This window comes from Oncorhynchus clarkii, chromosome 26 (genome assembly GCF_045791955.1).
Source record: "Oncorhynchus clarkii lewisi isolate Uvic-CL-2024 chromosome 26, UVic_Ocla_1.0, whole genome shotgun sequence".
In the NCBI taxonomy this organism is placed as follows: domain Eukaryota; kingdom Metazoa; phylum Chordata; class Actinopteri; order Salmoniformes; family Salmonidae; genus Oncorhynchus; species Oncorhynchus clarkii.
The window spans coordinates 16,243,660-16,271,466 of record NC_092172.1 but is presented as its reverse complement, the minus strand read 5'-3'; the positions used below and the strand labels follow the sequence as shown (position 1 = coordinate 16,271,466).

The 27,807-nt window shown below is 41.5% G+C and overlaps 2 protein-coding genes across 4 annotated transcripts in view; one reads left to right on the top strand and one right to left on the bottom strand.

The window, feature by feature from the left end:
* The window catches only part of LOC139384344 (basic helix-loop-helix ARNT-like protein 1), a 20,927-nt gene extending 5,956 nt beyond the window's left edge, over window positions 1–14,971 (top strand). Inside the window, exons 2-19 of the mRNA XM_071129053.1 lie at window positions 506–589; window positions 4,464–4,532; window positions 4,718–4,862; window positions 5,234–5,254; window positions 6,325–6,387; window positions 6,553–6,710; window positions 6,849–6,928; window positions 7,038–7,130; window positions 7,539–7,656; window positions 8,104–8,253; window positions 8,436–8,682; window positions 11,324–11,430; window positions 11,697–11,847; window positions 12,255–12,337; window positions 12,508–12,616; window positions 12,800–12,893; window positions 13,098–13,191; window positions 13,293–14,971. Coding sequence (XP_070985154.1) covers window positions 4,520–4,532; window positions 4,718–4,862; window positions 5,234–5,254; window positions 6,325–6,387; window positions 6,553–6,710; window positions 6,849–6,928; window positions 7,038–7,130; window positions 7,539–7,656; window positions 8,104–8,253; window positions 8,436–8,682; window positions 11,324–11,430; window positions 11,697–11,847; window positions 12,255–12,337; window positions 12,508–12,616; window positions 12,800–12,893; window positions 13,098–13,191; window positions 13,293–13,450 — 1,884 coding nt within the window. The 5' untranslated portion in view covers window positions 506–589; window positions 4,464–4,519 and the 3' untranslated portion in view covers window positions 13,451–14,971. The remainder of the gene's footprint in view (window positions 1–505; window positions 590–4,463; window positions 4,533–4,717; window positions 4,863–5,233; window positions 5,255–6,324; window positions 6,388–6,552; window positions 6,711–6,848; window positions 6,929–7,037; window positions 7,131–7,538; window positions 7,657–8,103; window positions 8,254–8,435; window positions 8,683–11,323; window positions 11,431–11,696; window positions 11,848–12,254; window positions 12,338–12,507; window positions 12,617–12,799; window positions 12,894–13,097; window positions 13,192–13,292) is intronic.
* Window positions 14,969–27,807, bottom strand: LOC139384346 (BTB/POZ domain-containing protein 10-like). Of its 3 annotated transcripts, XM_071129056.1 has the most exons (10): window positions 27,637–27,800; window positions 20,145–20,284; window positions 18,713–18,936; window positions 18,420–18,616; window positions 17,948–18,260; window positions 17,652–17,754; window positions 16,891–17,011; window positions 16,497–16,694; window positions 16,006–16,116; window positions 14,969–15,894 (listed from the first exon to the last, which is right to left on the bottom strand). In XM_071129056.1, the coding sequence occupies exons 4-10, from the start codon at window positions 18,571–18,573 to the stop codon at window positions 15,560–15,562; spliced, it is 1,335 nt and encodes a 444-aa protein (XP_070985157.1). In that variant the 5' UTR covers window positions 18,574–18,616; window positions 18,713–18,936; window positions 20,145–20,284; window positions 27,637–27,800; the 3' UTR covers window positions 14,969–15,559. The 3 variants fall into 3 exon arrangements, with proteins under 3 accessions (XP_070985157.1, XP_070985155.1, XP_070985156.1); XM_071129054.1 differs by lacking the exon at window positions 18,713–18,936 and having other exon boundaries at window positions 27,637–27,807; XM_071129055.1 differs by lacking the exon at window positions 18,713–18,936 and having other exon boundaries at window positions 27,694–27,798.

Below are 27,807 nucleotides of genomic sequence, written 5' to 3'. Positions count from 1 at the left end.
AATGATGATATGAGCAGGAAGGTTAAAAGTCGAAACAGAACGTTGTTCTGTTTATGGTGTGCATGTGTCTCACTGACCTATAAATAAGGGGGGGGGGGGGGGGGGTGGAGCCATAAGAGCACATGCTAAAAGGAAGGAGAAGTGGTCTCTTTTGTATATATCTCCCCATAGAGCCATGATAGTCTGGGAAACATAAAAATATATAGGCCTAGCTGTTCTGTTCCTAATTACAGGAATCACATCAGGGACTGGGCTGTCTGTTGTCCATAGTATACTGTGTGGCATTCAAAATGTAGTACTTTCTGTAGCCATCTCCTCTACTCACACTATCTCCAGATCACCTCCCATCTGTCGCCCATCAGAGCTTTCTAAACAAGCCACTTAATCAGAGCACCACTCGCTCTTACATCATAGGCCTAGATGAGTCGCCACTCCCGGCTGGCCAGTGTGTTTTACACTGTGACCTGACCTATTGTCCTACCTGATCCCTCTCTTTCCTCTCCAGGTACTGTGCCTGTCGATGGATCTGTGAGAAAAAGCCCAGCTCTGACATAAGGAGGCCAGTCCACTTCCTGCACCACTCATTCAGGTATGTGGACGCACATGGTTCTGTGTGATTTCATAAGAATTGACAGCTGCCCTGAAATGAGTTTGCGACCTTCATTTGAAGTGAATCACCAATGACATTTGTGACGCACGGCTTCATTCTGTTTCACTTCAAACTGGCCACATGAGCAGTTGGCGGGGAGAACAGTTAGGGATGAAGTAAGTTATGAGCGCAGTCAGTCAGTCATACATAAGCACAGTCATGTGTGAGGGTGGTTTTCTCACAGCTATCTGTGTTTCATCAATATTGTTTTCCTGCATCTTATTAACTTGAACTGGAGTCTTATTTCTGCTTTAAAAAAAACAACATGTCTTCTAACCATCTATTCCACCAAAGCTTTAACGTCTCCTGTCTATCTTTCTAGACTGGCTCTTAGAACGCTCTGTTCTGAGTAAAGGAGCCTACTGAGAAACGGACAGCTTGACTTACATAGCACACACAGGCCATGTCATTACAGGAGCCAAGCCTGAGCATTCCAGGACGGCACACAACAGAAGGGAATTACAGACAGCCTTACAGCGCTAGGATAATGCTGCTGAGTGCACAGGACACTCTGTTTCATCTGAACGTGACAGAACGATGGGATCACGTCAGGGGAGTGGCTTAAATAGGAACACAACAGTGACATAGCATTAAGAACATTATGAAAGATAGAAGTTCTTGCACGGCAGACAGTATCATAGTGCTGTGTAAGCTAACCATGCGTATCCAGCTGAGCTGACACATTGTAGATTCACCCTGACCCTGTTACACGTAGTTCTGCCTCTTCCATACTTCACCTTATCTGATCATGGTTTTTGTTTCCGCACAGCTTAAATATAAACGTTTTTGTCACTTAGATACCACAGAGGTCATGTGCATTAAAACATTAGAAATGGTCAGAATCCAACTTTAGTGATCTTCTAGCGTTGTAAAATGGATGGGGTTGAGTGTTACTGAATATGTGAATGCCATGGAGATGTTAAAATGATACTAAAGTATTTTCATTAGACTGATGAGCAGTGGAGTGGTGGTGTCAGGAGAGTTGAGACCTGCATGCTATCAGTGGGTTATGTGTAGCAGAAAAGGTTCCCTAATTGGCAAGCATTCAAGAAGTTCCTGCACCACTGTATCCGGGCAACCAGAGATTTGTCACAACTAGCTAAGCTGACCTTAAAATAGGGTTTCCTTTTTCTCCTTTTTTTTGTCAGTAAGAGCGAGAGCTTTTGTGTTTGAGTATACACTCAGCATACCAAACATTATGAACACCTTCCTAATATTGAGTTGCACCCCCATGCCCCCAGAACAGCCTCCGTTTGTACTCGACAAGGTTTCGAAAGCGTTCCACCGGTATGCTGGCCTGTGTTGACTCCAATGCTTTCCACAGTTGGTGGTGGATCGTTCTTGATACCCACAGGAAACTATTGAACATGAAAACCCAGCAGTGTTGCAGTTCTTGGCACAAACCGGTGTGCCTGGCACCTACTACCATATCCCATTCAAAGGCACTTACATTTTTTGTCTTGCCCATTCACCCTCTGAATGGCACACATACACAATCCATGTCTCAATTGTCTCTAGGCTTAAAAATCCTTCTTTAACCTGTCTACTCCCCATCTACACTGATTTAAAGTGGAATTAACAAGTGACAATCAATCATAGCTTTCACCTGGATTCACCTGGTAAGTTAATATCATGGAAAGAGCAGGTGTTTGTAGGTGTAGGTGTAGCGTAGGTGTTTTAGCCTTCCTTTAGCTTATGTGACAAAATTAACGTTTACAAAAAGGCTTATTCTCAGGAGTACTGTTTTATGCAGCTTACAAAAAAAACATGTAAAAAAACATAGATGATGATTGGTAAAGCAAGTTCTCTTTGTCCCGTGGATTACATGGTCAGCTCAGATGTCTGTTATATGTCTGTGACATATACTGTACCAGAGTGAAGGGTCAGGTTGTAGTGTAGTTGTCTATGGTGACGGTGACAATAACAAAGTTCCTGGCTGCAGACAAGAAATAATGGGGTGTAATTATGGTTTGGTTCGATGTAATCACACTCTGAAACTGTCACATCGTACGGATAGGGAAAAAGAGCTGGGGAAAAATAGGTCAGTGGAGAATCTAATTACAATGAAAAGACTTTCAGGCACAGTGGAGCAGAGCATTAGTTCTGGTCTGATTACAGGAGCAGGACAAGCCACAGTGACCTGAGGTGGCTGGGCTTTTTAAGGTATTTTTGTGCAACCTGGTCTCAGAGCATTTCGTATTATTCTGTATGTAAATCCGAGACACTCCATTTAGTATGATATGTTAAGTTTCGTGTGGTATGTATTCATTTGTGGATGTCCATCACCCATTCGTATGATATGTTACAAATTACAATTTGGATTATATGTTACAAATTTGTGAAACGTGCAATATGCTACAATTTTTCAAAACGAACAATATGTTATGAAATTGCAAAACGCATGATATGTTACAAATTCTAGCAAGGTGGCTAACTTTAGCTAGGCTAGGGGTTAGGGTTAAGGTTAGGAGTTGGGCTAGGGTTAGGGGAAGGGTTAGCTAACATACTAAGTAGTTGCAAAGTAGCTAAAAAGTAGTAAGTAGTTGAAAATGAGCTAATTAGCTAAAATGTTAAAGTTGTTAGATGTGGGTTGCTAGATGTTCACTTTATATTTTCGTTTTTGCCGTAACCATCTGTCTTATGTATCCATACCAAACGTAACATATCATACTAATTTGAGTGTCCCAGATTTACATTTACTGTAAATCTGAAAGTGCTAGCAGCATTGTTAATAGGTTATTTACAAAGCCTAGGAAACATGCAATTTGTGAGGGTAGGGCTTGGTAATGTGACCAAAATATCATATCACAGTATTTTCCAATTTTTTTACAGTATGGCGGTATTTGATAGTATTTTATTTTTCTGAATAATAAAGGTTGAAAATAGGTTTTATAAGTAGTGGATGACCCTAGGATGGCAAAAAAGTAATTTTAAGTGGTTTAAATGGTCTTTCTCTCTTCTGACTGTTTTATACTCAAACAAACTAGGACAAAACTGACAGTGTAGTTTATGTAGCACTGTATCCAAATGTAAAAATCCATACCTTAAAATATGATATATCGCCCAGCCCTATGTGAGGTTAAGGTCATCTATCGAGGCAAATTGACCAGGATTACAATGTTACAAGGACGTTGTGCAGGAAACTACAAGGACCACCAAGTGATGGGTTAGCAGAGGAGACTCATTTAATCTATCTAAGTGAGGTTAGGAAAAGGCCATATTACTGATTGGATTATATAAACAGTGATCAATGTAGATATGGGTTTCTTCATGAAATGTGACTCCCCTTCCTCTGTAACATTGGCATTGTTTTATCTGAATGAGCCTTTACATTAAAGACTAATCTCACTAAATGATGTCTCTGACAGACACCTAGGTTTATGTAGCATATGCTGCATTATGTTATGGACACTATTCCCAAGCATCCGTTTTTAGTAATCCAAGGTTTTCATTGATGACAAAATCAATTCTACGCACATCAATCTTCTGGTTCATTGTTGCTGGAGGTAAAGTGAATGATGCCTCTCAAAGATACTCTTGATTGTTGCCTAAGGGAGAGAGAGAGGCTTGAGCCTCTGCTATAGCTTTCGCCTTATGTAAGACCTTATAATTTCTATCTCAAACCATAGAGATATGAATCGGTCCTCTTACATCACCTTTACTGAACGGGCCATCTACGGTATACGTCAGCACAAAGTCCAGGTTATACGGCAGCTGCTCAGGTTCAGAGGGCTTTGTTATATGATGCTGCTGTGGTTTCCTCATGCCTTGTATATAAAGAGGACGTCTGACTCTTCACTGACTTGCCTTTCAGATCTGGGTCACTGCTGGAAAGAAACTGAGTGATATGTTTTGAGGATAGCCGGCCTAATGAATATTTGTGGTGAGTGTCACACCCGCTTTAAAACAACCACCATTTATTTCACTTTTTGATCAATTGTCTTTGTCTAGGAATTTAGATTTTTATATCTATAGTGTTCTTTCATAGTCGCATTCACGTCAACTGACCTTTTTTTGTGTGTTATGGAGAATAATACGTGTTGAAATCAGTGTGTTTTCTCTCTAAAGGTGATCTAATGGCAGACCAAAGAATGGACATTTCCTCCACGATGAACGAGTTCTTGTCTCCCGGCTCCACTGATCTAATCAGCTCGATCGGCACACCCGGCATGGACTACACACGCAAGAGAAAAAGCAGCACCACAGACTACCAGTAAGCCTGACTTCAAAACTGCTTATAGACTTTGTCCTACTTGCTACCTGAAGATAGTACATGTGCCAATCATCTTTATTATATTAATGTCATGTTAGGTCTGGTTTAGTGAGATCACATTGTTTGTCATTCATGCCATTTTCTGATAGATGTGTATGTTTGCATGGCAGCTTTTTGATAAACTATATGGAAATATTTTCTTACTGTGTGTCAAAGGTTTCCACTTAAAGTTGACAAGATTTAAGATTTACCTACCTAGATATGAACAACCAATTAGGAACAAATGGTAGCATAACCTTGATTTAGATTAGATCAGAATAATCCGTATACTTCATTTGAATTGTAATATACGAACTTCCTTGCTTTCACAGAATTGATGACTTTTCTTTTGAGTAAGTATCAAATCAAATTATGAATGTTGAAGTATATTTGTAGTAAAGGAGCCGATCCCGTGTCAGATTAGTTGGCCCTCTGTGATCCTTGTTTGGTCGGGATTGGCCTCTTCTTTGATCAAACTCTACAAACTGTTCTAGCATTTACCCCTAGAAATAGAGGTTAGACACTAATGTATTCCTCATCCCTAATTTAGGTCAATCAAAATGAATGCGCTATGGTGATCAGTACCCTGAGAGTGACTGGTCAGTTACTATGTACACAATGGATCGCTGTGAATATGGGAGAGCCATTCATGCTATAGTGTAGATTTGAATAGTTAGAATTAGGATACACATCAAAGCACAAAGGGGTGCTGCAGTAACAATCTTGAAGCACCAAGAAAGTATTACAGTTGTCTTCTAAAAATGTATTTGCTGGTATTTAGTTTGATCAGGCCTTCGTTTATTAGAGATATTAATTTGATTTGATGTATGATGTATAATGGATGATGGATGATACATTATATTATTGTCTGTAGCTCATTCACTAAAAGCACATATTTATTTTTACCTGCCTTAGTGAGACTTAAATCAACAACTGTGTGAATACCTTTGGGTCAATTTTGTAGAGCCAGTCATATTTGAAATAATCTTAATTTGAGGCTGTTGAATGCTATTATAGTATGGAGTCGGTGAGAATATGTAATGGGTCATGGCTTAATTTCAGTAGGGCTGAGTGGGATGACAGAGTAGGAGTTCAGCTGTGAACAATATCAGAGGCACTAGAAAGGTCTCAAAGAACCAGGTTCCTAATTCTGTAGGGACATTTCTAATAACTATTCATTTTGCTTCTACCAAAGATGGTAAGAAAATATTTGAATGGCTTGCATTAATAATGTTGATGTTCCATGTGAACCAAAGGCTCTCCATGTTTTTTTTACTATAAACATTTCAGACGACTTCTCACTTTAGTGTTTTGCTTTATTCATACTTACATTGCATACTGTAACATCATTATTTAATATTTGTTGTAAAAATTATTGTTTTACTATATTTCTTTGTACTAATGTTATTGCTTCTCCTCAAAGGGATAGCATGGACACAGACAATGATAGACTTGGTGATCATCAAGGCCGGATAAAAAATGCCAGGTAACCAAATGTTTCTATCTTCCATAGGATGACATAAACATCTATGGAATAAAAATATTTGTATTTATATTAGAGATTAGGCATGTTTCTGTAAATACAGGCCGACTATGGATGTGTTGATTCGTTTGTCTGCATTAAATGCTCTTTGTATTGTTTGGATGGCAGGGAGGCCCACAGTCAGATTGAGAAGAGACGCAGGGACAAGATGAACAGCTTCATAGACGAGCTGGCCGCACTAGTGCCTACATGCAACGCTATGTCCCGTAAACTGGACAAACTAACAGTCCTGCGCATGGCTGTCCAGCACATGAAGACCTTAAGAGGTGAGGCGAGAAGGATTTTAATAGGACTGCTGCCAGAACAGTACAATGATGACAACCACCACCATGCAGCTGATCAATAAAGTACATCAGAATAATACAATTTAGTTGTCTTACATACAAGCTTTTTCTGAATCACAGGTGCTGCTAACCCCTACACTGAAGCTATCTACAAACCAGCCTTCCTGTCAGACGACGAACTGAAGCACTTAATACTGAGGGTGTGTGTCCTTACCTCCATAGACTGTATGGTGTCCTCAGAGTACGTTTCATGATGAGTATGCATGTGACTCAGTATTTCTCTCTTATCTCCCCCTCTCCTCTCCACAGGCATCTGATGGCTTTCTGTTTGTTGTTGGCTGCGATCGAGGGAAGATACTGTTTGTTTCGGAGACGGTCTACAAAATCCTAAACTTCAGCCAAGTACGTCCTCTCCAATATGTTGCTGTTTTTTTTCATTAAATGGTGGTACTGTAGTCATTTTGACCCTCATGAGCTATCCTGATGACATGCATATAACATTTATTTATTATTATTAACCTGGTATTACTTTACAGACATTTACATTTCAGTTGTTTAGCAGACACTCTAATCCAGAGTGATTTACAGTTAGTGCATTCATCTTAAGATAAGTAGCTAAGACAACTACATCTCAGTCAGTACATTTTTCCACAATAAAGTAGCTATCAGCAAAGTCGGTGCTAGTTGGAAAAAGTCAAGTACAAGTGTTAGTTCACGAAAGGCAAGTGTGTTAGTTATTTTCATTTTTTTTATGGGCCTCATTTATGTAACGTGGTCTTATTTTACGGAACTCTCTCCCTCCCTGTGCAGAATGACCTGATTGGCCAGAGCCTATTTGATTACCTGCATCCTAAAGACATTGCCAAAGTCAAGGAGCAGCTGTCCTCATCGGACACGGCGCCGCGGGAGCGCCTCATTGATTCCAAAAGTAATGCATCCTGGCCTCTAGTTACCAGCCTTTCTTATAGTGCCCGGGGGGTGGAGAACAAGGAAAGCAGGGACACAGTGTATCTGATAGAGTAGAAGAGCAGACTGTAATCAGAGTGTCATCAGCCTGCTGTCCCCTACACAGCTAGCAAAGTGACACACCCCTCAATGTATCCCCCTGTACCGTGTGTTCCTCATTATTTAAATGTCAGAAGCTAAATGTAGGGTAGTGCTATTTTTACATTAAGCCATGCTGGGTTCAGGGTAAAAATAAACAGTCAAAGAATTTCTGTAAATTCAGCAAAAAAAAATGTAATTGCAAATGATGTATTGTAGCTTTATTTGCCAGAGTAAGACTTGATACAGTATATATTTATAAAGTATCATGGGTGATACTGTTCCTGTTGTTGCAGCATAAATGAAATGCTATGTTGTGTCTGGTCCTCAGCTGGCCTTCCAGTAAAGACAGACATCACCCCCGGCTCATCCAGACTTTGCTCTGGAGCCAGGCGATCCTTCTTCTGCAGGATGAAGTGTAATCGGCCCCTCATCAAAATGGAGGACAAGGACTTCCCATCCACCTGCTCCAAGAAGAAAGGTACTTTAGCCTCCTGTCTTTTCCTTATGTAACTTCCTCAAGGGTGTTTTTTAATCTCCTGTGATTCATTTTAGTTAACAGTTCATTTGGTTTCGTACCAATAGAATACTTACTCATTGATGTCAGTGATAGCTCCAGAGTAGAACTAGATGAGGATGATGATACATTCCCTGTGTCCACAGCTGACCGTAAGAGCTTCTGCACAATACACAGTACTGGCTACCTGAAGAGCTGGCCGCCTACCAAGATGGGTCTGGATGACGACAATGAACCAGACAATGAGGGCTGCAACCTCAGTTGTCTGGTGGCCATTGGACGGCTGCATCCCCACATTGTCCCTCAGCCAATGAACAATGAGATCCGTGTCAAGCCCACTGAGTATGTCTCGCGCCATGCCATCGACGGGAAGTTTGTCTTTGTTGATCAGAGGTGAGAGATGTTTTATGGCACGCAGGCAGACATACAAACATGTATCAAAGGACGTGCCAGTTGGCCCCTAGACAGTGATGTTCTGACACCTGGCTGGACCTCGTGGGCAGTCCAGAGCTGGATTTACTGTGGAGTGACAGCTTATGTGTGAGTGAGGTTTTTGTCAATGTCCAAATATAGCATCAGCAACATGTTCCAGATGGAGGTGTAATGCAGGCCCAGAGGGCAGACAGAATTCAGAGTAGATATGTTGACAAAAAATACTCCACTGCCCCCTGACAAAACAATCCCATAACCTCGCCGCGTCACTAATACTGTTGAGTACACTGGGAATTTCTAGATAATGTCATAGGGCTGGGCGATATGGACAAAATATCATATCACAATATTTATATAAAAAAAGGATGGTATTTGATGTTTTTGAATAATACAAGTTTAAAATGTTTTTTCTGAGTAATTCATAACCCTACGGTGGCAACACATAAATTATTAGCGAGTTCAATGGGGCTTTCTCCCTTTATACTATTCTATCCAAACAAAAATGATTTTCAGCATTTCCATCTATTTCTGCTTATCCTGCACTTTTATTAACATTTCCACAAGGTGCCACTCAGCATGATATTGGCAAAAAATATATATCTAGCTAGCCAACATATCCTTTACCATCCCACTGCTACTGTTCTAGAGGACTGTTGGGAATATACTAGTAGACAAGGCAGTGGTTTTGGTTGGACAGTTGGAAAGCTTGCTGATGAGAGTAGTTGGAGGGAGTTCGAGGTTGGCCCTTCTGTGTTGATAGGGGACGGTCCTTTATGGTTACTCCCAGATCCTGTTGTTGATCTAACCTTGGTAGAAAAAAATAATGATTGGTCAAAAGTCAGTGATATAGGGAAACTGGTTCACAATTACATTGGTAGAAGTTGTTATGCATTCTTACCACTTTTCACAGATAGATCCAAGGACCCAGATAGTGGGCGCACAGGAGCAGGCGTTTACGTTCCTGAATTTGATGTGCAGATATGTAGAAGACTAAACTGTCAGCATACTCAGTTGAACTGTTGGCAATAGTAGTTTCCCTCAAGTGGGTGGAGGACGTACAACCTGTCAGAATGATAGTATGCTCAGATTCCCTGTTTGTATTGAATAGTTTATCGTCTGGCAAATATAATAGTAGTGACCTACTATTGGAGGTATTATTGCTATTATGGAGAATTGAGAGACTGGTTGTAGTAGTTAGATTCTGCTGGGACCCAGCCCATTCGGGTGTGGAAGGGAATGAAATTGTAGACCAGTTGGCCAAAAGAGCTTCAAAACTAGATATAATTGATATTAATGTTCCATTGGGTAGAGTTGAGGCCAAATGTAAGATCAGAGCCATTTTGATAGATGTGTGGAGGAGAGCTGGGACTCTGAGCCCAAGGGCCCGGCATTTATATACTCTCCAAAGAAAGGTCGGTGGACCAAGATTCAAAGGTCTAATTAGGAAGGAAGAGGTGCTGTTGGCTTGATTGTGCCTAGGACAATGTGCATTGAACTCAGCATTACATCTGGTTGGCGAGCATGTGAATGGTTTGTGTCTCAAGTGTATGGTCGATGAAATGATGGCGTATGTGTTTTTATATTGTTGTAAATATGTTGAAGAGAGGGAAAGATTGAAGTGTAAGGTTATTGAGGTTGGACGGTTTGGAAGGGATTTTGGGGATGGAGGAGGGTCTTTTAGAAGTTAGTAAGGCTCTTTTTGATTTTCTCAGAAGTACTGAGTTAGGTAGGAGGATTTAGAAATGTAGAGCTAATGTAAACCGTGATTGACCAAACACTCCAGCATAGTAGGTGGCGGCATGCACCTTTAACGTTTGTTTGCGGACCCGCCATAATATCATAGAAGAAGAAGCCAACATATGCATACTTTGCCTATTCCTCTCTGATAAGATTCCATTGCACAACATGCTTTTCTTGGCTTACACCGGCACTGGTACCAGGCAGTGTTAGCTAACTAAATAAGTTTGCTCTGACTCTTAGTACATTTAGCTAGCTAGCCACTAGCCAGGTAACTAGCGATAAGCATTAACGGCTAACAAGTTATTTTAGCAACACCTTACTAAGAAAAGACCAACTAGCAAACAGTAGTTTGCAGACAGTAAGATGCACAAACGAATAGAGAAATTATAGGACGCTTGTGGAAAGTAGCATGTCACCAACATTGTTGCATCCATCTGACCTTGCGGAGTGAACGGAAAGAAAGTGCTCTCTTCTTGAGTGACGGGGCAGGGCTTTGTTAGCGTCATGCAGCATGACTCAAGAAGCAAACGGACTAAACCATAAAAACAGGCATTACACCCGCCAGAGTTGCGTATTTCATTTAAAACAAAACAAACATTGAAATACCGTTATAGAAGTTAAAGTAAAAACTGAAACCGGTCCGTGCATCAATACCGGTATATAGTCAAATATGGTACACTGCCCAGCCCTAGATTGTCATGGCATTGATTATGATCAAGCAAGCAAAGCAGGGGGGAGAATATTATTTTATTTGCATACAATAAAAAAAAGATGTGGGCTAGACTTATCTTAAAAATGTCCTAAATACCACTGGCCTGCTTTGATAGTCAGGACTTGTGTTTAATACTGTTCTCTGTTGTAGGGCCACTGCCATTTTGGCTTATCTACCCCAAGAGTTGCTGGGTACATCGTTTTATGAGTACTTTCATCAAGATGACATAGGGCACCTTGCGGAATGTCATAGACAAGGTATGTATCAGATTGAACAAGGACACCAATATAACACCAAAGATCAACGTTTTAGACTCTGTGATACATCCCTGAATCTCAGGCCATACATGAGTAATATGATAATGTCTGGTAATTTAGTCATAAAAAATGTATTGTGCTAAGCCTGTCACATAGCGAGTAGACTGCGATATGAATTAATCTAGAACGTGGCAGGCTACCATTTGGCAGTGTGCAGATATCATGCCTTATTGAGCTCACCCCCTGGCTGCCACCTCTGTTCTCAGTGCTCCAGATGAGGGAGAAAATCAATACAAACTGCTACAAGTTCAAAATAAAAGACGGCTCCTTTATCACGCTGAGGAGTCACTGGTTCAGTTTTATGAACCCTTGGACCAAAGAGGTGGAGTACATTGTCTCCACCAACACTGTTGTCTGGTAAGTAGCTACACACATCTGTTTCTGCTAGGACTTCCTTCCATAGCCCCCATTTAACTAGTCAATGCATAATATTACACTGTATTCATTGTATTAGGGTCATATCCTAATAAAGTCGGATAATAAATGTACAATTTTAAACAGCTGATTACAATGCCTACTGTGTCAAAATTGTTTTATCACCACGACTATTGTTTCAACATGAAATCAATGCCCAACTCATATAGCTGTCTGGCTTGCCTCAGAAAACAAAGCATGTATTATTGGAACTCTTGCATATTTATTACTGTGTCTTTCTAGAGCTGTTGGGCTATCTATGCAATAGACGTTAATAAGCTGCCCAAATGAGGTGTGAAGTGATGAGCATGCTCAGTGATGATGCTCACTCTCTCTTCTCTGTCTCACAGCGGCAGCGTGCCTGAAGGATCTGATGGCATCTATCCTCAGCTCGCCGCCTCCCCCCAGAGCATGGATAGTGTACTCACAGACGGTAAGCCTGCCCTCCTGCTGTGCTCTCACACAGCAAATCACCTGCTTGGATGAAGTGTGACTGTACTTTGATGAGTTGACATACACTTTTTGTGTGCCTGGCATGACTGTGACTAAGTAATGGTTTTGTTTTCCGAAATGTGACTGAGCTTTTGCGTTTGTTGCTTCCAGGAAACGGGAAGCGGGCCCTTCAGACTGTGCCTGGCATCCCCGGTGGCACAAGGGCAGGGGCGGGAAAGATTGGCCGGATAATCGCAGAGGAGGTGATGGAGATCCAGAGGTGAGAGGAACCATGTGGATTGTGTTATGATTGTCTTGTCAAACATAAATTGGCATGTCTGTATGGTCATAACTATACCATGGTCATTGACCCCCAGTGCATAATGGAAATGTCTGTGTGTGACTGAGACTGTATGGGGCTGTGTCCTGCTGTTTTTACCCTGGGTTTTCTTTACTCTTCCAGGATAAGAGGCTCTTCGCCCTCCAGCTGTGGCTCCAGTCCTCACAACTTCACCAGCACTCCACCCCCAGACATGTCGTCCCCAGGGGGAAAGAAGGTAAGAGCTCCCATCTGTCCTTCCCATTCTCATCCACTTCAACCCCTCCCAACTGGGAGGAAGTCTGCTATTCACTCCACTGCTCATCCATGTAAAGTCAGTAATGAGCACATCTGGTGGATGTTTTTAGTGTCTGTTGGTGGCTCATACTTCAGGATGCAATGGTGATTCCTGAATGTCAATTCTGTCTTGATTCTCTCACAGATACAGAACAGTGGAACTCCAGAACATCCCTCAGCAGGGCTGATACCGGGACCAGACTCCGTAGGCTATCCATACTCCAACAACTCCAATCTAAGTATGTATTTTTCCCCGCTCTGAAATCTAATCTCGATTACAGTTAATGAAACTATCCACATAAAATCTTCGATATTTAACCCTTGTCCCTACCCTATTTAGGTGATAACTCTCACATTGGCATTGACATCATGGATGAGCCAGGCTCCAGTAGCCCGAGTAATGACGAGGCAGCCATGGCTGTGATCATGAGCCTTCTGGAGGCAGACGCAGGGTTGGGAGGCCCAGTGGACTTCAGTGACCTGCCCTGGCCACTGTGAGGACTGTCAGGCTAAGGCAAGGCCTCCTAAATGAGCTGAACATGGTGGAGTAAGGGCTGGGTGTTAAAGTATTCACATTGTGTCAGTTTGTGACCAGTACCAGAGAGCCATATCAACAGGGCTAATGTGACTGTAGCCTCACAGTTAGGCTGAATGCAGGCGGGCCCTGAAAAGGAAGGAATACTAGGCCTGGGATCGGCCATGATGTACAGTCCACCTCAGTGCGGTTGGGGAAAAGTGAAACTGCCTCATTACCCCTGTAGTATTATTGTACCAGTTATCCGGGTTTTTCTATGTCCATTCATCCTCACAGGCATTGAACCCAGCTCTTTTATAATGACATTCGTTTTTGTGTGTTTTTACACTTCAAAAAACATGTTTAATATTTCTAAAGAAAATTGTATGTTTATTCTAATTCTCTAAATATATATATATGAAAGTGTATTGTCAGCAGTGAATTATTTTTAAAATAAAACTTCCTCTATTGCTTATTTCCATTTTCTAAAATACGAAACAGGGCGGTCTGTATTAAGTTACCATCCAGTGGCATAACACTGCTAAATCAACTGTAGGGATTTTACATTGTTGCTACAATGTGGAAATCCAAGGTACTTTGCTACAATATGTTGAATGTGGAAACACAGTGAGTAATCCGTTTGCTTGCCAACAATAGATGAAATGCCAAAATCACAGACACACAGGATGTGCTTTACTACTGACCCCTGGGAAATATTGTTGTTCCCTAGCAACAGGCAGACTATCCAAATGACCCATAAAAGGAAAACTTTCCTCCTGATCTGAAATCAGGTCAACTCAAACCACAATTGCAGGCTAGGTATTGCACATGTATTAGGCTACTTTTTGAACTTTCAGTTTGAAAGTGTAGGGGCTCTATTCAAATCTGTATCGCTGAAGCATTACAGATTGTGCAATAGAAATGTAAAGGAGATTTCTAATTGATGCAGCACTTACCATGAATACAGTCTCCACTAATGCAGCAACATTGCCTCTAAATTTCAATCATGCTGTAAAGCTGAACTTTCACAATACAGATTGAATAGAGCCCTAGGTTGGGAAGTCATGTCACAGAAATGATTAACAAATGGTTTAAAAATATCCTATTACACACACTCTACGTCAGGGATCATCAACTAGACTCAGCCTCGGGCAGATGTTTTTGTGAGTGGATGGTCGGGGGGCCAGAACATAATTACAAATAATTTGTAGACTGCAATTTGACTGCAAGAATCCCAAACAGATATAATACTTGACAAGAACATGACCATTTCAAACCTGGCTTAAATGTATATACGATCACGTGTCTCTCATGTGTGGGAATACTTGGGAACAGATTTCCAAAATTAAAATAACTGGTGTTTCCTGCAAAATGATTTTTGCTCAGAAAATGTGTGTATAAACCCATCAGCTCTACATAAAGGGATAAGGTGAAAGTAACCTCTCAACTGAAGTGCTATTAATGTATAATAAGCATAATGATAATAAAAACACAATACAATGTGATTTGAACGTCTTTATATCATGCTGAATATTTAAGGAGCACAGAATCACATTACATTACCAATTCTATGATGTCAACCAACCCTTACATGATTCAAAGTATATCTAAGGGGAATTCAACAGTAATTTCCACTGAATGGTGATGAAATCAGAGGCTTTTCTCCATGGCCAGGCATCCCGCTCTGCACCTATTCCCCGAACAGTTACAGTATTCACTAGTCTTGCCATCCAGGAAGTATGCCCAGAACTGCACTTGAAATAAAACTCAGGGGGAGAACACAGTAACACCAGTGCACAGCCCAATAACCATTGTACAATAACAATATATAATAATAACAAAATAATTGGGTTTGCTAAATTTATTTCAAACAATTAACAGAAAAATAAATTCCTTTGGTCAAGTATTTTATTTGAAGAAATAAGAGAAATATGCCCTTTTGCCAGTCTAGTCCCTTATCGGGTTTTTACAGTCGACCAGATCCTTGAGGCTCTAAGGCTGCGGAGGAGGTGCCAAGGCAATATGGTTATGATGCCCCTCTAGCTCCATGCTGCGGTACGCTGGGGAGGGAGGTGTCAGGGAGGGGGCAGTCCTCAGACTGTGGGCGAGGGGGCGTCTGGGTCACCGGGGTCGTTGTTGTAGTTGTTGCTGTACTGGGGTCCGCTGGGGGGCTGGTTGGGGAGGTTGTCCAGCTCGTCCACCTGAGGGCCAGGGTGCATGTTGACCAGCTGGTCCTGGGGGATATCTGCAGCAGCTGCAGCCAGGTTAGTGATGGACTTGCTTTTGACACACTGGAAGTCAACATGGCGGCTCTTGCCCTCCTCCTTCTCCCAGGACATGCGGATGAAGGGCCTCTGGACGTAGTTGTAGATGACCTCAGGACGGCCACCAGGACGCTTCTTCACCTTCTCTTTATACGTGGGGTAACCTACCAATACATGGTGCAGACAACAGAGCCAGTGAGTTCACAATGCTGAAGCGAAATCTTACATTTTTGCTCTGAACCCCAGCAAATACATGATAAAAATCAGCATCTTACCTTCAATGCCTAATCTTATTTTCTTCAGTCCTCTCTCCTTTAAAACTGATTTGGCAACATCTCGATTTTCTATATACTTGAAGAACCGGTATAGTTTTGTACTGTATATTACTGCAGAGAGAAAATAAAATGTTGTGAAACACACAGCAACTCATTATCAACAACTTTTTTAAGCAGTGTCAATTAAGTTGGTCCCTTTAGGTAAGTGAACAACAGTTTAATCCACAGCAGAGATTACTAATTAGGAAGAACACATTTTTGGTATTTAGTATCTTATTAGGATCCCTATTAGCTGTTGCGAAAGCCGAAACTACTCTACCTGGGGTCCACACAGAACATGAAACATGACATAATACAGAACATAAATAGACCAGAACAGCTCAAGGACAGAACTACTTACATTTAAAAATGACACAGTCTACATATCAATATGCACACAAAATATCTAGGTCAAATAGGGGTGGGTGGAGAGTGTGTGTGTATTAACTCACTCTGTGAGTACTCTTCTCCCATCTGTGGTGGGTACTCTTCGTCCCAGTCCACTACGTCGTCATCAGTGAGCACCACGATGTGGCATTCTCTCTCTCCGCTCTGGGCGCTGGCCACCATCAGAGACACAACCATTTCCTCCAGGTAGAACTCAAACTGACGCCGGGCACCATCGTTAGACAGCTCATGCATGAGGGCACCTAGGGACAGTGGGACATGGTCAGTCAGGAGACAGCAGTTCAGAGACGCAAACCAACACACTAACTTTCCATAACATTTTCATCAGTTAATGGAAACCTAATTAAATCACTAATAAGGGATATTAAAACCAAGGGCTCATTATTTATGTTCACTGAGCCAACCAGGTCAAGAAGGGTAAAAAGGGGGTGTACTCACTGAGGTCTCTGCACTTGATGGTGCTGTAGTCAAAGGTGATGCACAGATAGTCACATGCCTCTCTCAGCTCAGGGATGGAGATTCCATCAGGGCAACGTATTATCCCAGATTTGTAGTAATCCTGCCAGTTAGAGAGTGAACAGAGAAAACACAAAAGACAGGCATTACAGAGACTGCCCCCTATCAGCTCCCCCTTCCTAAAATGTTCAAAATGGCCAATGCCCTTCCCCCTATGTACAGATATCAGTTTATTGCCAGTTGAGCTGGGCATGGATATAGCTTTGCAAATGCAAAAATAAAATGGTGCATCTTTCTAAACAAGTGCGGTGCCTCTGAGGCCAGATTGATCCATGTTTGTCAACAACAGCCCACATGTATCAATCCCATCCTCCATTTTCACATCAGCAGCCTACAGCCAGTGGTATTGATTGTTGTACTTGTTCTCAGGACATTCATAGCCTCAGTGGACAACTCATGGCATATACTCTATAATAACAGTCTGAGGTTGACTCTATAGCCTTAAGTAAATGTTTCTGTTGTCTATATAATTAAGCTACAAAGTTTCAGACAATCAACAAATAAGTTAATCAATTCAGGATTACTATGAGTAGCAGGCTGCCCCTCCCATTGTGGCTCAGAAGAGCAAAGGTTAGCAATGGCTACGCTAGATCAAGGAATTATTTTCAAGTAAAAACAGTCAATAATTGACCAAGTTAGTAAAAGGGAGTGTTGTACTTGGTAATAAAGTGCTATTGACTGACCAGGATGGCTCGGAACACTGTAGAGCTGATGCCCTCGGCGACTTCATACTCTCCTTTTTCATTGGGCCGTGTGAAATTGTGTTCCCTTCCAGATCCAAACATTCTGCAAGAAACCACAAAACAGGTCACATTTCACAGGGTCACACTTCAGTGTTGTTCAGCTTTTTTATTGTATGAAAGCTGAAGGAAAAAACCCATGTAGGTGACTTCCTCCTCATAACCATAATGGTAAAACAAAACTTGATACGGATTGATGATTTCACCATAACAAAGTACAACAATGAGGTCAGCCCTACCTGCCCAGCATGGTGTTGGGCTGTGCTGTGAAGATTGAAGGGTCCACCACGAACCGTGTGTTATCTACTATAAGAGTGACCCTCTCGGAGCCTGAGGTCCGGATGATGCGGGTACCCAGGCCCGTGCCCAGTCCCTCCTTGCTATTCTCATAGACAAACACCATATCTCCCACTCCCAGGCTCTTAAAGCAGCCCTCAGTGCTGGACAGGCTGCTATTACGGCTGCTGACCACCCCGCTACTACTGGAGCTGCTGGGGGAAATCCTCTGAGGACGGGGGCTGCTGGGCCTGGAGCCACCGTCTCTCTCACGGTCTGGAGGTGGAGGGAGAGAGGCACTAACTCACTGGCATGACGACTGACCTTTCTCACAGACTACTCCTATTACATGCCAACATTAGAATCCATCCATGTTCTCTTAGAAATATTATTTTAGGAGACTGTGTGAAAGTGTTCGCACTACATTCTACTCACCGCTGTTGTGCTGGCGGGTGGGCGAGGTGACATTTCTGATGCAGGGGGTGAGCTGGCCCTCTCCCCTCTCGTGCGACGAGTCCCGGGAGCGGTCGCTGGAGCGGCGGCGGTCGCGTGAGCGGTCACTGCCCCCACTAGCACCATGCAGGCTCATCTTCACCAGGTCTGCCTCTAGTCGAGATGCACGCGACTGAGCGCTGTCCAGAGCAGAAAGCACAATAAATACTAATTGCAGTTAAACTTCTAACACACTTCTTCCCCTAATGTATTATTACAGATTGAAGGTCACAAACCTTGTGTCTGCTGTAACCGTAAAGACACTCAGGACCTCTGTCAGCAGTGACAGTATGGTCCAGGGCTTTACTAGAACCAGTATTTACCTCTAGAGGTAATTATAACACCAGCCTGGGCCATACTGTCACAGTCACGATTTTGTGACCTTGTGGGAGATCTGTCGACGTGCCCTTGAGCAGGGCGTTGACCCTGGTTGCTTCTGTATGTCGCTCTGGATGGGAGTCTGTAAGATGACTACTAATGTGATGTAGTTGTTGAGCGGCTTCACTGCAAGTATATTGTATGTTTTAAATATTCAATAATAATAAAACCATTTTTTAAAAGACAGACAGCATAGAAGCAGCCCATCTAACCCAAGAAGACTAACTGGAGAGAATGGAAGGACACAAATGTACACGCACAAAAGCAGAATCCCTTTTAGTGTAGGTAGACCACTTGTCTATTGGTACATCGTATAAAGGGAAAAGACATTAAGAGCAGTATCAAAATGATTGCGTCCCTATATAGGCCTACAATCATGAGTAATAGCTTCCCATTTAGTATTGAAATATTGAACATATTGTCCCAGAGATTCAGTAAAAGCACAGTGTTGTATAGGATAATGTCTGTTCCCTTAATATGAGGGCACATCACATCAGTGAGCCATTGAAGTATAAAAAGCAGGCCAACGTTCCTGTTTGGAGAGAAGCCAAAAAACACACTTGCATGGTCATGTTCTGCACCAGTTCTTAGAAGTTATGAAAAATAAGGACTGTTTTTTTAAAGAGTTTGCTTTGGAAGTTAGGTAACTAGTCTCTCTAGGGACTGAACTCTGTATATATTCTGTATAGAATAACTGAACTACAATGACCCAAGAAATGCCAAAGACTTTCTTTCTGCCAAAACAACAGCCAGTAAAGGGCATAGACCATTAGCAAACACTTTAAACTTGTAGTTATAAAGTGTACATAGCGCTGTCATGCTGTCATGACAGTGGACTTTTAAAATAATGACTACTGGAGAGTTTTGACAGCCCATCTGACTTTACAGCCATGATAAAAACAGTAGCCTTTTATGATGTTGGGCTCAAGAGTAACCAGGCCTTTATTGGAAATCACAATGGTCAATGTCAACATTATGAAATCAAAATGTATTTGTTACATGTGCCGAATACAACAGGTGTAGACTTTACCAACAAGTCCTTAACCAACAGCACAGAGCTTTTTATAAGAAAATACTTGCAAAACAATATATAGAAAAGTAAAGAAGTGCACAATGAGTGTGTGACTATGCTGAAAAACATCTGTCTAGACTATAATAGGATGGACTACACCTATAGCACTATACACATGAAAATGGATGTGAAATGCCTCCACAGAAATGACAACCATTTTGGTTAGTGTCAGTTTTATCTGACCGTACACACTATCAAATATAAAGTAATTGCCTCACCTCGAGTGCTTGCAGAGTTTGCGAGGTCGGTTGTTTTTCGTTCCCAATTCTCAGTGTCACTTGAGTTGCTATCATATGACTGGACGTGCTGCCATCACCAATGCAGAGACATCCAGCCCAGATTACTCACCATTCATAATCTGACATGACGAAGGGAGTCGAGTTAGATATTCATTTACTGGGTTAATTCAGGAGAGCCAAACAAACTGTACATATTCACATAGATGCTAGTTATACATTCAGTGAATACGAAACTAAAAAGCAGTTCCCCTTCGCATTCTAACTCTTCACAGCTGCTCGCCAGCTAATGTCACGATGATCCCGAATAATACGAGCTAAACTAATTGTGGCTAACTAGCTAGCTAATTGTGACTAACTAGCTAGCTAACTAACAATGATGACAGTAGCACCTCAGCTAACTAATGTGATCACAACATAGCCAGCACTAAATTAGTTACCAGTCCCAGCTAGTAAATAGCAGAGATGATTTAGAATGTTTGTAAAAATAGAAATATATTTGTTTAGCTAGCCAGGCAGTGGCTACCTATGTGAAGCTGGCCACAACAAGGATTAGCCACAATAGTGGAACTTGCGGGCAGCCTTCAAAATAAAAGTCCCCCATTGAAAGCGATGCAAACGGATACAAATTGCGGACTCAGGCCATATTTGGACTAGATCATGTTAAACAAGTTCTAAATGTTGTTATATAATCTTAAAAGACAATTAGTTAATTTGACAAAATAAAGCAAAAATCTGTTGAAATCGTATTGTGGCTGTAATAGACCTCAGTTGTAATTGGGGCATACTTATAAAGTCTACACCCCCTTTGGATTTCTTCACATGTTGTGTGACAAAGTGGGATTGAAATGGATTTGTCCTTTTATGGTCAACGATCTACACAAAATACTCCAATGTCAAAGTGCACACCTGTATTGGACAATATTTGCCCATTATTTTTTTCAAAATTCTTCAAGCTCTGTCAAGGTGCTGGGGATCATAGCTAGACAGCAATTTTCAAGTCTTGCCATAGATTTAAGCAGATTTAGGTCAAAACTAACTTGACCACTCAGGAACATACAGTTCTTCTTGGCAAGCAACTCCAGTGCAGATTTGGCTTATTGTCCTGCTGAAAGGTGAATTCCCCTCCCAGTGTCTGGTGTAAAAGCAGACAAACAGATTTTCCTGTAGGATTTCATCCTAGATTTTCATCCTGAAAAACTCATACCCATACCATGCTGGAGCCAGCACCATGCTTGAAAATCAGGAGGCAGTTAACTCAGTGATCTATTCCTTTGCTGTGTTTTTTTTGTAGTATTACTTTAGTGCCTTAATGCATATACATGTTTAGGAATATTTTTTGATTCTGTATATTTAAATTGTTATTTTCACTCGGTCATTTAAGTCATTATTGTAGTCACTACAATGTTGTTGATCCATCCTCAGATCACAGCCATTGAACTCTGTAGCTGTTTTAAAATCACATCCTGAAACAGTTTCCTTCCTGTCATGCAGCTCAGTTCAGAATGACGATTTAGTCTGGTTTAATATATCATCCACAGCATAATTATTAACTTAACCATGCTTAAATATATATTCAATGTCTGATCTGTTATTATTACCCATCTACCAATCACTGCCCTTCCTTATGAGGCTTTTAAAAAGCTCCCTGGTCTTTAAATGCAATATTTGACTGAGGGACCTTACAGATACACAGTACCAGTCAAAAGTTTGCCAAGAGTGTGCAAAGCTGTCATCAAGGCAAAGGGTGGCTATTTGAAGAATCTCAAATATATTTTGATTTGTTAAACACTTTTTTTGTTACTACATGATTCCATATGTGTTATTTCATAGTTTGTGTCTTCACTATTATTCTACAATGTAGAAAATAGTACAAATAAAGAAAAACCCTTGAATGAGTAGGTGTCCAAACTTTTGACTTGTACTGTATGTATGTAGGACAGAGGAAGGGGGTAGTCATAAAAAAATAATAATGTCAACCTCTATTATTTCACATATAAAACTAAAGTGTGATTTGATAAGCCACATTTTACTTCTGAACTCATTTAGGCTTTCCTAAACAAAGTGGGTGAATACTTATCCAATGACTTGACAATGATTTTAGTTATATCTCTGTGGAGATGGGAGAATCTTCCAGAAGGACAAACATCTCTGCAGCACTCCACCAATCAGTCCTTCATGGTAGAGCGGCCAAACGGAAGCCACTCCTCAGTAAAATTTGCCAAACGGCCCCTTATTAAGGACTCAGACCATGAGAAACAAGATTCACTGGTCTGATGAAATCAAGATTGAGTGCTTTGGCCTGATGGTGGCAGCATCATGCTGTTGGGATTTTTTTCAGTGGCAGGGATTGGGAGACTAGTTAGGATCGAGGGAAAGATTAACAGAGCAAAGTACAGAGAGATCCTTGATGAAAACCTGCTCCACAGTGCTCACGACCTCAGAGAAGGTTCACCTCCAACAGGACAATGCACACAACACAGGAGTGGCTTCAGGACATGTCTCTGAATATCCTTGAGTGGCCCTGCCAGAGCCTGGACCTGAACCCGATCGAACGTCTCGAGAGACCTGAAAATAGCTGTACAGCAACGCTCCCCATCCAACCTGACAGGACCGGAGAGGATCTGCAGAGAAGAATGGGAGAAAGTCCCCAAATACAGGTGTGCCAAGCTTGTAACGTCATAGCCTCAAGTCTTCTTGGGTGTAATCGCTACCAAAAGTTCTTCAACAAAGTAAAGGGTCTTAATACTTATGTAAATGTGACCTTTTTTCTTGAGATTTGCATAAATGTCTAAACCGGTTTTTGATTTGTCATTATGGTGTGTTGTGTGTAGATTAATGAGATATATATTTGAATAAGGCTGTAATGTAACAAAATGTGGAGAAAGTCAAGGGATCTGAATACTTTTTGAATGCCCTGTATAGCCTTACCTATGAATCTTGGGTCATTGAAATGGGGTAGCAACTGACGGACATCCACAGATTACAATTCTGAAGAGTTCACACAAATATGAGCGTCGTAGCTCTTACTGCGAGACTAAAAACTGTATAGTGAGGTGATTTCCGACAGTTAAAGATAAATATTAGCGTCATAGCGCATATGAGTTGTGTAAACACTTCAGAATTGTAATCTGTGTGTGTCAGAGTAGGCTGATACCTATGGCTCTCGTATTCGTACTGAACTGTTCGGTAGGGGGCCCTTGGTTTGGTCCACACTGTGAACCTGAATAAATACATACAAAATAAAATGTTAAACTACTAAAAGCTATGTCTATGCTGCGTTGTATGCCCCTGCCTCGAGTAAAACTGACCTGAAAACAACATTGTAGGCTATTCCACTGACAACTAGACCATATGCGCACATTGTAATCAAAATCTTAACTGGCGTCATGATGTTGCCTCTTTGGATGTGGCGAGGCCCATCCCCCTGCCTCCCCCTTTCCTCCTTTAACTAGGCTGCTGTGGTCAGAGAGACGTCGTAAATTCCTCATGGACACAGTATAGAGAGTACATTTTCATAGAGAACAAAGGAATTTCTCCCACCTCACAGAACTTGAGGTACGAACAAATTTCATGTTCGGGAGAAAGTATAAAAGATCGGTGAAGAATCCAGCTACGAACTGGTCCGTTTGTTTTCAACTTGGGGAAGCTCATGGGAGACGGTGTGGCCACATTACCATAACACTGTTTATATAATAGCCTCAGATATGAGGTTTACATCTAATTGTTGTATAAAAATGAATGAGTGAGCATGATACTGTTTACACAATTTTACAATGTGATTTTGGACTGTTTATTGAAGGAAAACTCAAAAAGGGAATTGGAGTTAACTAAATCAGAGGACCGCCCCTGAGCCCAGTTAGGGTCAGACATCCTGGGACAGCCCCTTTTCTGCAATTCCGAATAAAACCCAACTTCGAGAAATTATCACGAGACCATGTTTTTCTCCATTAGGAGGGGACAAAGGTTGTAGACCATTGCTGAATCATTTAACCATACCACGTGGTTAAACTCTTAGACTATCGATACCGACAGAATAAGAACAAGTCTTTGATATTAATTACCAGTCTGCAGCTAGGAATTCGGTATCAATGAACCAGTCTCAATGAATGGACGCGAATGAACGCGAAGAACGATAACCGCCGAAACATCCATTCTATAACGAAACGAATGAAGGTCACTCTGAACAATCCACTCTAACCGCAACCGGCGATCAAGAAGACACACTGATTGATTGCAATTGTTCCCGAATGAGTGAGCGTTCATGTGCAAAGGATTAGCATTTCAATTGTTATAATTATCACTTATAGTGACTCCTTAGTCGACCCCCACTTCCCCTTTGTCTAACAAGCCGCCATAGCCCACTAGGGCACATTCTCCTATCATTTCTTGTAACCACATTTACCTTGTTTGTTTGTTTGTATATGCATTTCTGTGAATTACTTAGTAATAAACACACGATTTAAGACAATTCTTTTTTTTTTTTTACCTTTATTTAACTAGGCAAGTCAGTTAAGAACAAATTCTTTTTTTCAATGACAGCCTAGGAACAGTGCCTGCCTGTTCAGGAGCAGAACGACAGATTTGTACCTTGTCAGCTCGGGGGTTTGAACTTACAACCTTCCGGTTACTAGTCCAACGCTCTAACCACTAGGCTACCCTGCCGCCCCGTATGGATGACTCATAGTGAAGACTGGGTTCGTGCAGATAACCAACAATTTACGACGTTTGGAATGAGATTAATGTGAGGTAAAGTAAATCATTCATTCATCAGAAGACTATGGATCAGATATGAAAATATCTGAAAAGTTATTTTAGGAAATTATAACTTTGTAATCTGAATATCTTTCCTTGGTGCCACAACTTCATAGTTAATTACATTTACGGCTTGGTTTAAGTCTCTCCCTCCGCCAGTCACTCGCTCACAGTACACACACACAAGACTCCTCCATCTGCTACAGCGGCACCTCTTTCTCCCTCACGCTTTATCAACTCTGATTAACAAAGTAGTTTACAAATTGACTTTTCTGCCGCTTCCCTCACTCGGATCGGGTCTAGATCCAACCAGGTCCATACGTTCCCTGGTCTAGTTGCCTTCGGGTTTGTTCAGTCTATATTGAAAATTGTATTTATGCATAGAGTGGGAATGCCCCAGGTCCATTTTGGAACGGGTCCAAAGTGTAGACTACTTGAGAGGCCCAAAATAAATCTCTGTCACAACAGACAATGCAGGAACATTGTGGATGCTGTCACAGAAGCTGGACTTTTGTTTTGAGTCTTTTGCCAAATAAACAAAAAAATAACTACAGCAACTGTTAGCATTTCAATTTCCTGCTGTATCAATAAGTACCGGACATCCATAGGGGCGGCAGGTAGCCCCGTGGTTAGAGCGTTGGGCAAGTAACTGAAAGGTTGCTAGATGGAATTCCCAAGCTGACAAGGTACAAATCTGTCGTTCTGGCCCTCATAGGCTGTCATTGTAAATAAGAATTTGTTCTTAACTGACTTGCCTAGTTAAATAAAATACATTGCATTATTGAGCATTCATATTGCAAAGAAGGCTGCAAAGATTCAGCAACAGGCTGAATAGTGAGGTGATTTCCCACAGTTAAAGTTCCCGAATATGAGCTACAACGCTAATACTTGTGTAAACTCTTCAGAATTGTGAGGCCCGACAGATTACCAGGATGCGTACTCAGAGCACACGCTGACCAGCTGGCAAGTGTCTTCACTGACATCTTCAACCTCTCCCTGACACAGTCTGTGATATGTAATGTTTCAACACACCACCGTAATCCCTGCACCCAAGAACGCCAAGGTAACCTGTCTAAATGTCTATGGCTGTGAAATGCTTTGAAAGGCAGGTGATGGTTCACGTCAACATCATCCGACACCCTGGTCTCACTCCAATTCGCATACCGCCCCAACAGATCCACTGATGACGCAACCTCTATTGCATTCCACACTGCCCTCTCCCATCTGGACAAGAGGAACACCCGTGTAAGAAAGATGTTTATTGACTACAGCTCAGCTCACTAAGGAATTATCATGGTCCACACACACCAAAAGTCAGAAAAGGCACAACAACGACTCTTCCCCCTCTGGAGGCTGCAAAGATTCGGCATGGGCCTTCAGATACTACAAAACGTATATAGCTGCATCATTAAGAGCATCTTGACCGGCTACATCACCGCTACAGAGTGTAGTACATACTACCCAGTACATCACTGGGGCCAAGCTCCCTGCCATCCAGAAACTCTATACCAGGCGGTGTCAGAGGAAAGCCCTAAAAATGTTTAAACTGTCAACGACTGCCACCCAAGTTAGACTGTTCTCTCTGTTACCACACGGCAAACGGTATCGATGCATCAAGCCTGGAACCAACAGGACCCTGAACGGCTTCTACCCACAAAGCCATAAGACTGCTAAATAGTTAACCACATAGCTACCCAGATTAGCTATCTGCATTGACCCTTTTATCCCTACCTATATGTACATATCTACTTCAATTACCTAGTGCACCTAAACAACGACTCTGTACTAGTACCCTGTGTATATAGCCAAGTTATTGTTACTCATTGTGTGTTTATTCCTCATGTTACAATGTTTCTATAATTGTTCTATGCCGTAAGTAAGCATTTCACTGTTAGTCTACACCTGTTTAAAAAGCATGTGACAAATAAAAATGAGTTGATTAGGCTGATACATTGCAATATGAATGTCAATACGCACAATAGGCTAGTGAGGTGACTTCCCACAATTAAAGTTCTCTAATATGAGCTACTACACTAATATTTGTATAAACTCTTCAGAATTGTAATCTGTGGGTGTCACAGAGTAGGCTGATACCAATGGATTTTGGGTCCATGAAATGGGGTATCAGCCTACTCAGTGACATCCACAGATTACAATTCTGAAACCAGTGTGAAATGAGCCACATTAAGCTCACCAGCCAATCTATTATGTATTGAACATTCATATTGCAATGTACATCCTTACCTATGGATCTTGGTTCCATGAAATGGGGTAAGGCTGTACCGTGCATGTTAGTATGCCCCCAATGCTATTCTGAACTGTAACACATCCACAGTGCTATTTCAACTTTTTTTTTTTGTTATCAAATCAACAAATAATTGTATTACCACTATTTGTTTCCGTTTGCATCACTTTCAATTGAGGACTTTTATTTTGAAGGCATTCAGCAAATTCCACTATTGTAGCTGAGCTTCACAGTGGCTAACATGAGCAAACATGATGTGTAAACAGTTGGCTATTGACTCGTCAGCTAACTGGACAAAACAAAACCTAGCTAGTTTCATGTCAAGTTAGCTAGGTAGCTGCATTAGTTCAGGGTATTGATCAATAACCAATCAATAGTTACGTTAGCTACAACAAGCTATATATGCAGAGGAACTACCAGTAAACTAGCTAGCTCAAACATGTGAACACTTACATTCACCAAAACAAGTCTTACCTTTTAAATGATAAATATTCTCGCATTAATATCATATACCCTGTACAAAACATATACATGGAATTCAAAGGATCAATCCAATCCGTTAAAATAATTGATTTTGGTTTGGCATTGTCCGCTAAAAGGCAAAAGAGATGTTGTCCCTGCTGCTCAGACGCTCTCGCGAGATTT